The sequence below is a fragment of the Staurois parvus genome, unplaced genomic scaffold (assembly GCF_062004578.1).
Source record: "Staurois parvus isolate SC_StPar_1 unplaced genomic scaffold, SC_StPar_1.0 ptg000017l, whole genome shotgun sequence".
NCBI classification, from domain to species: domain Eukaryota; kingdom Metazoa; phylum Chordata; class Amphibia; order Anura; family Ranidae; genus Staurois; species Staurois parvus.
Genome location: NW_028317813.1, coordinates 7,820,865 through 7,836,971, shown reverse-complemented (window position 1 = coordinate 7,836,971; position 16,107 = coordinate 7,820,865). Strand labels below are relative to the sequence as shown.

The 16,107-nt window shown below is 41.3% G+C and overlaps 1 protein-coding gene across 4 annotated transcripts in view; it reads right to left on the bottom strand.

The window, feature by feature from the left end:
* The window catches only part of CACNB3 (calcium voltage-gated channel auxiliary subunit beta 3), a 256,437-nt gene that overhangs the window by 17,274 nt on the left and 223,056 nt on the right, over positions 1–16,107 (bottom strand). For all 4 annotated transcript variants that reach the window (XM_089679364.1, XM_089679360.1, XM_089679356.1 and 1 more), the window contains 2 exons: positions 2,794–2,852; positions 55–164 (listed from right to left, as the gene is read on the bottom strand). In XM_089679364.1, coding sequence (XP_089535490.1) covers positions 55–164; positions 2,794–2,852 — 169 coding nt within the window. The remainder of the gene's footprint in view (positions 1–54; positions 165–2,793; positions 2,853–16,107) is intronic.

The window sequence follows — 16,107 nt, the reverse complement described above, 5'->3', positions numbered from 1 at the left end:
TGAAGACATTTTAGCATTTCAGAAGGAAAAACGTTCTCTATTTTGTGATCTCACCAATGCTGGAGCGGGTGCTTGAGCGTTCAATGATGGCTCTCCGTCCTGGGTTATTAAGTACTGAGCGCTTGGCTAAAGACAAGTCAGCTGTTACCCGAGTAATAGAGATCCTATAAAAAAAAAAGAATATACCACAAATGTATTAGACTATAAATACTGTACAGGGTGCCAAGAATGGGTTCTGGACGGGTGCTTTGTGGCACCAATATTTGGGTTGTGGTCCCTTTAAGGGAAATGTTTTTGGTATCATCTGTGATGGGTGAGGAATTCTGGGATAGTCAGGTAAAGGAGAGGACTGACTCACAGTCCTCTCGGCATTAGTAGTGGCTTATTTGTGACCCGGAATTTTGGTGGTCAAGAGTGACATTCGGATTGGAAAAGGACCTCAACTCCTGACTTTGGGGACTCCGGTCCCTACAGGGCTAAGCAGCACATTAGGCAAGAAGCTCCTAGTGCCATTGGGTGAAGTAGGAGTTGAGAGGAGACCTGGCTTTGTGCTGTACGTGGACTGAAAACTGGCAAACGTCTGAGGCTGGATGCTGCTAACTGTGGGGTAAAGCCCTTATATAAACTTTAAACGTCTGATATTTTAGTTTGTGCTAAAGAAAAGCAGACTTTTGTGTTGTGTTTTCTGAAGTTTTGTGTTGTTATATTCTGTTTGCTATAAAGAAAAAGAATTATGTTTAAAATAAGTGGCTGTTGCACATGATCCCGAGGTGCAATACCCCCTAAACTTTACATATACATATACTGTATATTGTGATTTTATTATTTTTTGTTGTGTTCTCCTATGGTTCTATATTATATTTCAGGAGTAGGATAAATACAGGTATGTATGGATACAAATTCCTTTCTTAAAATACAGTGTATGACATTTCTAAATCTAACTAAACAATAAACAAATTAACTTTTGCATACTCCATGTTGTTTTACTGCAATAGTCACATCCCAACTTAGCTGCCTGCCCTCCTGGCACCAGTATAATGCCCATCACAATGAAGAAATCCACCCTAGTACCCTTGTTGACATACAAATTATTACTCTTTCTGTTATTGGGTCATTAACTGCACTGACTGGTATAATGCCAATAGCTTCTCCTACTTCAATGTTCACTCTTACAAGGTAAGTGGTATATTGAGCAAGCAAAAGCAATGCATCAGCAAAATAAGAATAATCCCATGCTATGTAATTTAATAAAAAAAGACATTAGGCACCAGTAATCTAAAATTCTCTCAGAAAAAATAAAATACACCGTAATTTATACTGTAAACAGTAGGTGAACTGGGGCACATTTACTAACTTATTAATAAACTAGAATGTTACACAATTGGTACTTACTACCATTGTTCCTATTAATTGCCAAGTACTGTTTAGTTGGGCCACTAAGCAAGCAAATAATTATAATCCAAATGGGCAAACAAGGGTTCAGGGTTTAAAGTGCAGTTTACATGCACAGCCCAAGTTTCTAATACACCCTAAATACTGATATTATTTACTAGTTTTGTCCTGCCCAATTATGCCAAGCTGAGAAGGGAGTGCAGCAGGGTAGCTGCTCAGGGTACTGAAGGGACAGGGGGTGCAATATCAAAGTGACAGAAAGAAAAGTCAAGCAAAAATGCCTGTAAAGAATGTGCATATGGCTCATGACTGACGGAGATTATTACAGTACAATATTTAAACGGTAATGCAGTCAGTCTAAATGGTAATGAGGGAGAAGGTGATTTAAAAGTTTCTGTGCCCAGGATGAAGAAAATAGCTACACCCCTGAGGAGTTATGAAATTAGAAAAACAAGAATATTAATATTTCCATGTGTGTTCTGAAGTTTGATGCATGGTACGCCATGTTGGTAAGTTTATTTTCACAGATGGACATAATATTTTTAGAATGATGTGATTCTGTTACAGCGCTTAGTTCCTCTTTAAGCACTTTGAAGGGGAATGCACTTGACCAGAAGGTGTGGGAGACAGAGTCACAATGCTCCTTTGTCACATTCATTCAATAATGTCAGGCTGCATGCTTTCTGCTGTCTCTATCAATTCCTTATGAGAAGTAGACAGCATTATATATCAGCAGTGATATGTCATTCAGTTGAATACAGGATTATGTTAGGTGTAAATCCGCTGACTTTTCTGCCTCATTGAGCACTAACAAGCTTAGGCTAGGCTTTATAAATGTGTAACTGGATAATTTAATGGAACATTTCTATCACTGCAAAACATTTCATGATAATTGTTCATTAAGGAATGCCATCAACGATCCTTTCTACTACCAAAACTGTAATAACATTGATAAGTACATAAAATACAAAGTGGACATGAGAATCTGGGGCTGCATTATCCAGCCTGATCAGAGGGAACGATGAGACTGTGCGAAAATATATCTAACTTGGTAATAAACTCTTCATGTCACTTGTAAGCCTCATGGCTAACTGTTGTGGGCATGCATACTGAATAATTTTCTACAGAACTTCTTGACTCAGGGCAAACATAATGTAGTATCTGGTTATTTGATAAATGAATGCAGCAAGCAAGCTATAATAATGTAAAATAGGCTGTAACCCATAGTTATCATCTTACTTATCGAATAAATGTTTATGCATTAATTTTCATGAAAGCCAAATCACAAATGACACCCTTTCTTGCACCAGCAAGAACAGACAGCTGTCTGGTTCAAGCACTCAGAAAGCAAGATCCACAAGTCTAGAATGTATAGATGCCTAAATAATAAGACCGTCTCACCTGCCATCAAATCTGTGCTTCATGAAGTCAAAGAGGGCTTTCTGCATCATGTCTGTCACCTGGAAGAGGAAACAAGAAATACTGGTAGGTTCTCTAGTAACAGCACATTGGATCCATAGATAACCAATTGTCAGGTTAACCTGTAAGTCCAGAAAAGGGGACATTTTAGCAGGCAGTCTGCAGTGTGTATTTATGAAGACTGCATTAAGGGTTACAGGGCAGTGACCGGACTGAATTTAAATTAGCAAGACATTTGTCAGTTTATAATAGTATGCATTTTTGTGCCGCAGACTGCAGCTGCCATTTGGCTCAAAAGCCATGATTATTTTTTACATCAATATTTCCTGGAGTTAATTTCCTTGTCATAGTCTTAGCCATTTCACCCATTGCAACAAAGACTATCTTACTATGGCACAAGTACTTTTTTTAGTTGTGTTGCGTGCCAGAAAAAACAAAGTTATGACAGTAGGCAGGTCCCATGGCATCCTTACTGAAGCTGAGCGCCACAGAAGAGTGACAAATTGAAAAGCCCTATGAGCAGTGGCGTATCATCCATGGGTGCACAGTGTGCAGTGCACACAAGGCCCTGAGGGGGTATGAGTCCACACTGAACCCATGGATGAGACAAGTCTGAGGCACTGCAGCCACGGCTGTCACTGCCTGCTCTCTGGCTCCTGTCGCAGAGGTTCTGTGTGACTCCATTCTCAGTCACACACAGATCCTGTTGCTGGAACTGGGGGCAGGGTGCTGATGTCATCTGCTGGAGCCATTGTCTGTGACAGATGTACCTGAGCCTGGTGAAGTCTGTGAATTTAGGGATAAAGGGGAACTGTGCAGATGAGCTGGAGAGGATGGAAGGGGAGGGGGGTTGTGAATACTGAGGATGGGGGGGGGCTGTAAATACTGAGAATGGGGGGCTGGCTGACTGAGGATCAGTGGTTGTGAAGACTGAAGATGGGAGGGGCTGTGAAGACTGAGGATTGGGGGGGCTGTGAAGAATGAGGATGAGGGGACTTTGAAGACTTGTGGATGGGGGGGGGGTGGACTGTGAAAATTCAGGATGGGGGGGTTGGGAAGACTGATTATGGGGGGGCTGTGAAGACTGAGGATGGAGGAGCTTGTGAAGACTTAGGATTTGGGGATGTGAAGACTGATGATGGAAGGACTGTAAAGACTGAGGATGAGGGGCTGTGAAGACTGAGGATTGGGGGAAGTGTGAAAACCGAGGATGGGGGAGACTGTGCAGACTGAGGACTGTGATGACTGAGGATGGGGGGAGACTGTGAAGCCTGATGATGGGGGAGCTGTGAAGACTGAGGATGGGCATGACTGAAGACTGCAGATGGTGGCACTGTAAAGATGGAGGATGGGGGGGACTGTGAAGACTGAGGATGGGGGAGCTGTGAAGACTGAGGATTGGGGGGACTGGAAAGATTGAGCATGGGGGGAGTGGGAAGACTAAGGATGGGGGGTCTGGGAAGACTGAGGAGGGGGGAGGACAGTGAAGACTGAGGAAAGGGGAACTGTGAAGACTGAGGATGAGGGTCTGTGAAGACTGAGGATGTGGGGAATGTGGGGAATTTGAAGACTGAGGATGGGGGGGATTGTAAAGATTGAGGATGGGGGGAAAACTGTGAATGTTGAAGGTTGGGGGGGACTATGAAGACTCCTACATTATATATACTATATTGTACATTACGGATTCCAGCACTATATTGTGCATTACATAGAGTACTTCTGCACTATATACACTCTATTGTACATTGCAGACTCCTGCACTATATATACCATATTGTACGAAACATACATTTTTTGTCTCAACAGTTGCTTTTTGCCAAGTAGTCCCTGACTATTTTAATTAAGTTCTTCTTTAAAATCGGCTCAGACAAAGTGCTAGCTCTCTGTCTATATTCATTGCACACAAAATCTACACTGGAGAAGTTTTATTTGTTTTAATGTTTGTGTTGAGGTTGAGGTGGAACAGCAATCTAATATTTCATATTTTGGGTACAAGAAGGCTTCTGTTTTATATTTCAATATTTTTAATAGTGGGTAATAGATGAAATAAGGCTACTTCAGGTGATATTAATTCCCGTTACCGAATAAATGAAGTTAAATACTCGGATCCAGAATCTATTCAACACAGGACATTTCCACTATATGTGGAGCATAGTACCCTCTTGTCCACAGTGTCGAAAACAACTGAGTGACACAGACGGGTACATTTTAGCAAGACGTGTAGGAACTAAATATCATTGAAGAAGTGTTTTATAGTTAGATTCAAAAAGTGTAGTATTAATCAAAATTTTAGTTACAGCATTAGCTGTAGTCCACCAAGTGTCCAAATCTAGAAAGCTATTCAAATCCCTTTCCCAATGAATCATATAAGAAAGCTTAATATGTGGATCAACAAGGGAAGCATAAATATTAGATAAACAACCTTTCACCATCCCAGTAGCCCCACAGATTTCTAGAGGGGTGAGTATACAAGGTTCTACTAGTAATTTGAGTTTACTGGTGATAAAAGATATAATTTGATGATATCGAAATAATTCACTGGAGGGCATCTGACATTTTGTCTGAAAATATTGGAGAGAACAAGGACGAAGGCCATCCAAATATTCCCCAATACACAAAAAACCCTTATTGATCCACCATTGAAACATAGATGGTGTTAGACCAGCAGTAAACTCAGGGTTACAAAAGATTGGAGCTAGAGGGGTATGTAGGGAAAAAAGAGGCTTGCGGGCCTACCATCTATCCCAGACCATTAAAGAATAGGATAGCATAGGACAAAGGATAGGAGGATGCAACCGACTGGGATGCCACATGAGGGAGCCAATAGCATAGGAACGGCAAGACAGGGCCTCAATGCCAACCCACTGAGGTACATAACCCCTAGTGGTAGTACAGGAGAGCTGTGCTATCTGAGCCGGCTGAAAATAAGTCATAAGATTAGGAAGTCCCAAACTGCCATGCTTTTTTTGGGAAAATGAAGTCGATTTATTAACCGAAGGACGTTCGCCTCTCCATATAAATCTAGACTGCTGCTTGTAAAAGTAAAAAGTTCCCTTCTGGGTACCATGATTGGCAAAGTCCGAAAATATTATAATAGTCTTGGTAGAAAGGTCATCTTGACAGAATTAATTCTACCAAACCAGGATAAAGGAAGATCCTCCCAATCATGCAAGTCAGTCTTAAGTCGTTTAAAGAGAGGGGGTAATTGGCCTTGTATAGCGACGAGATAGAGCTCATAAGATGAATCCCCAAATAAGGGAGAGAATGGGGGGCCCATTGAAAATCAAAGTTGTCCCAAAGATATTGAACCTCCGAAAAAGGTAAGGAAATATTTAAAGCAATTGTTCAAATGTTTTAGAGGATGTAGAGCAAGACCCGATGCCATAGAAAATTGATGAAATAAGTGGAGGAGACTAGGTAAAGATGTTTGAGGGGTAGATATATACATAAGGACATAGTCAGCAAATAAGGCACATTTATGATCTCGTTGGCCACAATAGATACCAGAAATAGTAGGATCAGAACGGATAGCAATAGCAAGTGGTTCCATTGCCAGTGCGAAAAGTAGATGGGAAAGGGGGCAGCCCTGTCTAGTACCTCGCTCGATAGATAGAGGGGCTGATTTGTATCCACAAATGGAGACCTGAGCTGAAGGATTAGAATAGAGAGCCCGCATTAAAGTAAAAAAAAAAAAAAAAAAGGGCCATACCAAACCTACCCAACATCTGAAATAGATAGTCCCAAGATAAACTGTTGAATGCTTTATGGAGATCCAACGATAACAGTAGGAAAGGCTTTTGTTTTAGTTAACCATGCCCGTTTGAGCCCCTCCTACTGTTAACACAATTGGGCCAGACTCATCATTCGTTTTGGTGCACTATCCGCGCCACATTACTACTCCAGTTAAGGTTTTCAAACACACCCCAGATCTTTTACAGTCCTACCAACACCCCCAGCCACAATGAGAACCATGCCGAATCTTTGCCACAGTGCCTTAAACATGGCATTTTGTTTTTCTTTGTTTTTAACCCCTTAGTGACTGAAGGTAAAACAGATTTTAATGCCTGAACACAACTTTGCAATTTTACGTGTGTTCGTAAAACTGCGCATATCACCTCAACTACTTCAACTGTATCCAGGTGGATTATGTCTTGTTTTTTTCAGGACAAATTGAGCTTTTGTTTGGTGATAAATGTTAATGGATATCTCCTGATTTTTTTTATTATTAAAGGAAAACTTGCCCAAAAGAGTAAAAACATTTTTTAAATTTTTCTGCCATATTATTATGCTATTACCATAATTTACAACCAAGAACAACCCACCCTGACAATTACAGTGATGTTAGTTGTTGCTTGTACCCAGAGAAGGGCCCAGAAACAATGGTGTACATTTTGCTTTTTTTATCCTACCACACTAACACTGTTGTTTTTTTTTAAATTCTACTCAAAATATATTGACCCTGACCTTTGACCCAGACCCTGATTTTTGACCCTTACCGTGACCCTAACACTAACCCTGGCACTGACCTAGATCAATCCTTGATCTAGCTATTTTTTCTTTATTTTTTATTACTATCATTTTTTTATACACATTTTTTTGGTTTACATCTTCCTCTCCTGCAAGGAGAGAAAGATAAAATGTATTTTTCTCTTCATTCAGAAGTGGATGTAAACACAGGGGTGGGACTAATCACTGTGATAGCCAATCAGAGGCTATCACAGCAACCAGATGACCTGGAACCGGGAGTCCCAGGTCCGATCGTTGTTGAGAGCCTGGTTCCTGTGTTGGGAGTGTGCTGTGCGGTGTGTTCCCAGCACAAAAACAGGTGCGCAGATATGTGGCCCCACGGATAAAGGCCTACTTCTGTGAGGACGCATATCTGTGAATGGCTGGAGGGAAGGGGTTAATCAAACAATGGGTCCCAGCTTGTTATCTTGAAACAAACAAGAGATCCCTGTGCTCAAATCCATACAGCTAGTGCATGCATTTATCCATCAGGTGCTAAAGGGGTGTAACCACATTAACTCTAGAAATTCTGAAGGACCCTCTGCACACTGGTATATACCCTTTCAAGCAAACTATGCAACAAATAGGGATATTTGGTTCACACATATTGCAATACATGTTTAAGCTGTTTGACGCAGTTGGCCAGCTTAAGCATGTATTGCAATATGTGTGAACGAAATATCCCTATTTGTTGCATAGTTTGCTTGAAAGGGTATATACCAGTGTGCAGAGGGTCCTTCAGAATTTCTAGCTTATTATCTTGCACACAGGCCCACTGATTTCATAAAGCGTCCTTGCTCTTGGTCCTTGACAGATTGCATCTGGAGCAGGTGCGGACTGACCATTCAAGCACTCGGGCACTGCCCGAGGGCCCGGGGTCAGTAGGGACCCCATGAAATGCCTTTTATAGGCTTTTTTTTTAATGTGTGGGCAAGGACACAGGGGCCCCATGATCCTCTATTGCCCGGGGGCCCCATGAGTGGTCAGTCCGCCCCTGATCTGGAGTATTGTATCTGAAGTGTATTAAGGGTGGTGGCTGTCAATCATATGTCCACTATCTAAAGTCTGTACAGATTCCATACATGCATCAGCTATGAGCAGATCAACAAATGAGTGTTAATGCAGGTGCTGGGTGACTAAACTAGACTGCGTCGACTATTAGGCATCTTCTCATTCTCCAAAAAAAAGAAAAAACCTGTGCATTTTTCAGATCTTTCTCTAATGAGCGCCAAAACAAGTCTCACATCAGTGTTCCCTAATGCAGTAATTAGGGTCTTTCCAGCAAAAAGCCAACTAGTTTGCATAATCATGTGTTGTATAAGAGGCTGCAGAGTTGCACATTCCTGTCACACATTATTACTTTCCCTGTGAACAAGACGCCGGAATGAGGTCTGACTCAGCACATGTCTTTAATATTCAATTGCGTATTGAACTTTGTAGAAACATGGAGCTGAGTAAGTGGTATATGACAGATGACTTTCAATTAGTAAATTAACACAACAATAACAATGCACATTTATTTATTTTTTTTAAGTTTACAGTTGTATCAGTTAAAAAGTCATTTTATTTTCCACTGTCTTCTTCACTGCTCAACCTATGCAAAAAACGTGTTTATATGCATTTGCGCATTAATGCATTCTAATGGCCAGAAAAATGAATATTCTGGCCAACAGAATGCATTAACTCCAAATGCGTGCATTAAAGCACATGCAAAACGCAGCTTTAGGTGCTTTTTTCAGCTGTGTTTTCCTCCTCTGGAGCAAAGGTGTCCAGGGGAGGGAAAAAAAAAACACCCTCTGTGCATGAGGCCTAAAGCACTGCAGAATAAACATTGCTGCATAGATGAGTAAATGAATTAATAATAATAATAATAATTATTTCAAGTGTATGTAATTGTGCATTCAAGCAAATATTGCACTTTGTATAGCCAATATAACCTTTACATGGGAAGATCAAGGTAGAGAGACGGTATTCTTGATATACAATATGTTATTTTGTTCTTGTACACCTAGGTAGAATTCTCAGGAGCACTAGAGACCCACATCTGCTGATACAGTGTATTTCTGGATTGCCAAAAAGTTTGCTGATGCCATGAAAAAAAAGCACAAGAGCTAACTGGTGAAGCAGAATCTAGTTCAGCCTTTTTTTGTTATATTTCTCCATGAACAAGCATTTTATTATACCTGACACTCCAAAATGCCTTAAAATTTAAGACTATATACTTTCAGCTCCCTTGGATGACACATTAAAAAAATTGCTATTTTAGCCATTACTATTGCAGACCTTAATGAGTGTATAGGGTATCTGCATTTTCTGAAACTTCACATTTTGTCTGTTTTCCAAAAATGTCTGACATGTCCTTACTTAGTCTCCTTACTGACTCTGAAGTCTCCAGAATTTGTACATTCTCATTTGCTAGTGATTTACAAAGGGTACACAGTGAAAGGGCAAGGAGCACAGCAATGAGCTTAGCTTTTGGTCACTCTCATTTGCCTCCTATCAGCATGCTTCATGACAGCATATTAACCACTTCCCGTCTGGCCATTGTATATAAATGTCCGGACGGTGGCAGTGCAGGGTCGGGTGGCCATTTATATATGGCCTCCCCGCCCCCTGCTTGTGCACACTCCCTGGGAGCACGCAGCACCGCGATCCGGTGCCCACCGTGTCCTCCGGACACAGTGGAACACCGATCGTCGTATGGGACCTCCATGCGAGGTCCCGACCATGTGATCACTGATTGAAGTGGTTAACTGATTGGCCAATCAGTGATCACATGCAGAGTAGTAAGCAAGATCTCACTTCTGACATCATTGCTTACCACGTGTGAAATCTGTGAATGATCACAGAGGTCACATGGTACAAGGGTATTCACAACTGCCTTGTACCATGTGACAAGCTGTGACTAATCACAGCTCACACAGCATTTCTCAATGGCTGCAAGAATGCAAAAGAGAGAAGGAGAAATTATTGATTTTACAGCCTTTATGGGTATAAAAGCAATTACTGTAAAAAAAAAATCTTCATCAACCCCCACAAGTAGTACAGTGTCACCATGGTGACACTGTACTGCTAGGGTGACAGTATGTTAAAAAAAAAAACATAAATAATAATATAAAAAAATTAAAATGTAACATTTTTTTAAAAAAAATTATAATTTTTGGTTATAAACGAATTTGGGTTCTTTTTTTTTACTAAAAAGATAACTGAATAAATTTTGGACAAGATTTATGATTAAATATTATTTATTTGCAAAATTTTATAAGAAAAACACTTTTTTGCAAAACTTTTGGACATTTTCATTTATATAGCAAAAAAAAATAAAAATCCCAGTGGTGAATAAATACCACCAAAATAAAGATCTGTCTCAAAAAATGCCAAAATATTCATATGGGTGCAATGTTGCATGACCGCGCAATTGTCATTCAAAGTGTGATAGCGCTGAAAGTTGAAAATTGGCCTGAACAGGAAGGGGGTAAAAGTGTCCGGACTTGAAGTGGTTAACTGGTTGGCTCATTGTACTGCTTCTTCCTCTGCTAATACCAGGTCAAATACAGGTTCTTAAGCTGTTTGCAGCACAAAAATAAATAAATTGTGATGTATTTATGATTAAAGAGCTGCATTGATTTGTGTATTTTATATATGTCTATAGTTCAGCTTTAAGTGACAGAACTGTACATTTTTTTTTTTTTTTTTTCAAATAGTTTTTATTAAGATGTTTCAAGTTACAAACAGTGCAAAAGACAAATGTCATGTTATCACAAAAGATGTCAAATAGCACAAGAGAACACCTGGGTTAACAAACAGCAGACATACCCTAGGAAACCTAAGAATCTGTGCGAATACAATTGGGTAATTTAAGCAAAAAATTCCCATCATTAAGTCCACCAGGTATGGGAGAGTCAGTGGTCATAGCCCCCATAAATCACACAGAACGGGCATCAAGGAAAACATGACAGGTGATGTGGAACGAGTAAAGAGTAGGTTCAACTAGCCCCAGAAAACGGGGAAATAAAAAAGGACAGTAAAAAGTAATAAAAGGAAGTAAATAGGAACAAGGAAAGAAGAGGGTCAAGTCAGGAAGTATCAAGGCACGGAAATGTATTGAATCCATGGGCCCCATGCTCTGTCAAATTTGTCTGCATTGTTGTGCAGAATACAGGTGAGTCTGTAATTAATTATGATCAAATTCAATTTATTCTTAACATATTCAAGTGGAATAATTGATCTCTTCCAGTGTTTAGCAATAGTGATTCTTGTTGCTAACAGCATATAGGTAAGCAATTTAAGGGATTTTTTTGGCACTATACTTGGAAATTTATGAAAGAGGGCAGTCTCCGGGGCCTTGCGAACATTCACCCCCGTCACCGTGCAAATAAGGTTAAACATGCGGATCCAAAATTTATTTGCTATCGGGCATCGCCACTAGATGTGGAACATAGAACCCATCTGGCCGCAACGCCGAAAGCACATAGGTGAGGCAGATGGGTGTATCCTCGCAATCCGGGTCGGAACCAGATGTCATCACAATAATGTTTTATAATTTGCCTCAATTAAGGTGGTATTGATGGAAACCTTTGACAATGCCAAGGCTATATCTTGCCAATCGGTTAGATCATAGCTAACATTCAGGTCCTTTTCCCATTGATCCATATAGGGAAACTAACATTCAGGTCCCTTTCCCATTGATCCATATAGGGAAGTTTACAGCTCGGATCAGTAAGAAGGGCATAAACCATAGAAATATGGCCTCTAGAGAGATTATTATTTTTACAATAAAGTTCGAAATTGGTAAGAGTGGGTGGTCCATCTAATAAAATAGTTTTTGAGCGAATAAAGGAGGTGATTTGTGTAAATCTAAAGATTTTGATGGGATGCATCTACAATTTTTCTTTAAAATATTGGAGAGGGTAAATTCAGGCACCCCGGAGGTAATCCCCTATCCTCAGTAACCCTTTGTTGATCCACCATTGGAATGGAGCCGGAACCATGCCAGGTACAAATTCAGGGTTACAAAAGATTGGGGCTAAAGATGTGTGTGAGGAAGCCAAGGATTTGCGATGGCGTACCCTATCCCAGACTGTCAATAGAAAAGATAATATACAGTTGTGTCCAAAATTATTCAACCCCCAATGCTGTAAAGGGGTTTAGGGACTATAGTGTACATTTGGAATTGTATTCAGAATCAAATCCTACAAGGACGTTGTAACTACCCAAATGCAACTAAAATGACATCAATTGTTTATGTAATACAGTAGTAAATGGTTCTTATGTGGTTTCTTCATTGCCACAATTATTCAACCCCTTAAAGACTACCACTCTGAAGAACAGAGGTTCATACAGGTGCTTTCCATCAGGTATTGAAAACACCTGTGGATGTCACCGAGCAGCAATCAAGCATAATAAGCACCAATTAGGCAGCTTTAAAATGACTGTGATACTCAGCTCCTTCTAGACATTTACTGGTGTGGTTACAAACATGGTGAAGGCAAGAGAATGGTCCAGGAAGACAAGAGAAGAGGTGATTTCTCTTCACAGGAAGGGCAATGGCTATAAGAAGATTGCAAAGATGTTAAACATACCAAGAGACACCTTAGGAAGCATCATTCGCAAATTCAAGGCAAAGGGCACTGTTGAAACGCTACCTGGTCGTGGCAGAAAGAAGATGCTGACTTCGACTGCTGTGCGCTACCTGAAGCGTAGAGTGGAGAGAAGTCCCCGTGTGACTGCTGAGGAACTGAGAAAAGATTTGTCAGATGTGGGTACAGAAGTTTCAGCCCAGACAATAAGACGCACACTGCGTAATGAAGGCCTCCGTGCCAGAACTCCCAGGCGTACCCCCTTGCTGTCTCCAAAGAATAAGAAGAGTCGACTGCAGTATGCCAAAAGCCATGTGGACAAACCACAAAAGTTGTGGGATAGTGTTCTGTGGACTGATGAAACAAAATTAGAACTGTTTGGGCCCATGGATCAACGCTATGTTTGGAGGAGGAAGAACAAGGCCTATGATGAAAAGAACACCTTGCCTACTGTGAAGCATGGTGGAGGGTCAATCATGCTTTGGGGCTGTTTTGCTTCTGCAGGTACAGGGAAGCTTCAGCGTGTGCAAGGTACCATGAATTCTCTTCAGTACCAGGAGATATTGGATGGAAACGTGATGCAGTCCGTCACACACCTGAGGCTTGGGAGACGTTGGACCTTTCAACAGGACAATGATCCCAAGCATACCTCCAAGTCCACTAGAGCATGGTTGCAGAGGAAAGGCTGGAACATTTTGGAGTGGCCATCGCAGTCACCAGACTTAAATCCGATTGAGAACCTCTGGTGGGACTTAAAGAAAGCAGTTGCAGTGCGCAAGCCTAAGAATGTGACTGAACTGGAGGCCTTTGCCCATGAAGAATGGGCGAAGATACCCGTAGATCGCTGCAAGACACTTGTGTCAAGCTATGCTTCACGTTTAAAAGCTGTTATAACTGTAAAAGGATGCTGTACTAAGTACTAAGATTGAATGTCACTTGGGGGTTGAATAAAACTGATAATGCTGTGAGCACAGAAAAGACATTTGTGGTTATTTCATTATAACTGTTATGTTATATTTGTCTGACCTACAAGTGCCTCTTTAATGTAAATGTAAGCAAGATGACTGAATGATCAAAAGCAATGTCAAACTGGCCAAAACACTCAATTTCAGTGGGGGTTGAATAATTTTGGACACAACTGTATATAGATAATCCAGGATGGGAGTGGATCGCCATAGCTAAGGTTCTATTGCTATTGCAAAAAAGTAGTGGGGAAAGTGGACAACATCTAGTACCGCGTCAAATTGGGAACACGGATGATCTGTAACCTCTAATGGACACTTGAGCTGAGGGAATGTTGTATTAAGATTGTAGTAGTGTAAGAAATGCAGGACCAAATCCATAAACTCGCAAAATAGTAAACAAATATTCCCAAATTAAGCTATCAAAGTCTTTATGGAGGTCCAGAGAAAAAAGCAACAACTCCTGAGAAATAGGAGCATCCCAATTAGAGCGGACAGCGGAAATCAAAGCTATGGACCTACGAATCTGATCCTGCATTTGGCGACCAGATATGAAACCCGATTGGTCTTTGTGAATATATTGCGCCAAAAAAGAATTAAGACGCAGGGCCAGGAGTTTTGTCAGGATTTTCAGGTTACAATTAATTAGCGAAATAGGTCGATAATTAAGGATATTGATAGTTTCTTTATTAGGATTAGGGATAACGCTTATAAATGTTCTGTTTTCGTCTAAAGGAATCACACCGTTCTGACTCAAATGTTGAAGTAAAGAGCCATGTGGGGGAGAAGTTGTTCAGAAAATGTTTTATAATAGACATTCGATAAACCGTCTTTAGCATTTTATTACTTTACCAAGCTCCTCGCTATTGATAGGTTGTTCCATAGGTTCCCTGTGGGCCTCAGTAAGGGCCGGACACCACAGGGTTCCCAAAAAGTCCTGAAGCAGAAAAGGCTCAACAGGCCAGGATTGGCCATATAAGGTAGCATAGAAGTTATTGAATTCCTGAAGGATCTTCTGAGGATCCTGTGAGACATGACCTCCTGAGAGCCTAAGCTTAGGAAGGGGCGAGTAGGTATGCTATGCTATGTGTCCTAGGACTGGAGGAGGGGAGCTGGGCCCACTGTGGTGGTGTATGCTGTTTCTCCTCAGCAACTGAAGAGCTCCGAGAGCCGGGTCCGGCCACCATCTTGCCGCCCCCTCCCTACTTCATTGTGGCAGTGCGGGAGCCACTCGTAGATCTCCCAGCCAGTCAGGTGGGCATCGGAGGTCCTCCACCCGCTCCACAAACAGGCCTGATAGGTGGCAGGGTGGAACGGGTTGGAAGGAGCGGAATATCCCCCTGAGGCGCCGGGAGTGTGCGGAGCAGTCAGAACTGCATCTGCTCCGGCCGCTTGAGCATGCGTTCTTCTGTACATTTTTTTTATTGTTGCATTCTGTACCCTTAAAGTATTGTTTTGGAAAAAAAAATCTGACATCTCTGCAATACATCGTCATTTTTCCGTCATTTATCAACTTAAAGTGATATTAAAGGTTGTTTTTTTTTCCGTAAAAAATAACAAACATGTTATACTTACCTGCTCTGTGGTTTTGCACAGAGCAGCCCTGATCCTCTTCTTTTTGGGTCCCCCGGAGGCACTCTAGGCCACTCCCTCCTGCCAAGTGGCCCCATAGCAAGCAGCTTGCTAGGGGGGCACCCAAGCAGGCTCGCTCCTGAGCCACTGCTCTGTGTGTCCATTCACACACGGAGCGTGGCTCAGCTTCTCCCCTGTTCTCTTCTCATTGGCTCACTGGCTGTGATTGCAGTAGTGGGAGCCAATGACTATTTCTGAAGTCTCAGCCAATGAGGATGGAGAGTCCTGGGAGAGCCGAGGAACGCATGTAGGTTTAAAACCTTGAGCCTTTACAACCACTTTAAAGACCATGTAACTACAGAATATTATCTGTTGATCCTGGCAGAAATGCATTCAGCTCCTAAGTCCTTTTGTGGACTGAAAACACAGTGCCTTTGAAATGAAATTGCAAGTATTGGTCTCAGCCCTGCTCAGCTGTCTTTTGCTGAAATATAGAATGCCTCCTTATTCTCATCTCCACAACATGGGATGTTCTGTAGTCCAAGAGAAGAACTGGGGTAGGGGACTGATTAGACTACCAGAAACAGCACGGGCAGATAGCACAGAAAATTATCAGCTCAGAAGATTTCTATTAGGATGAACGTTATTTTTTTGCACTTATCAAACAGACAGAACAA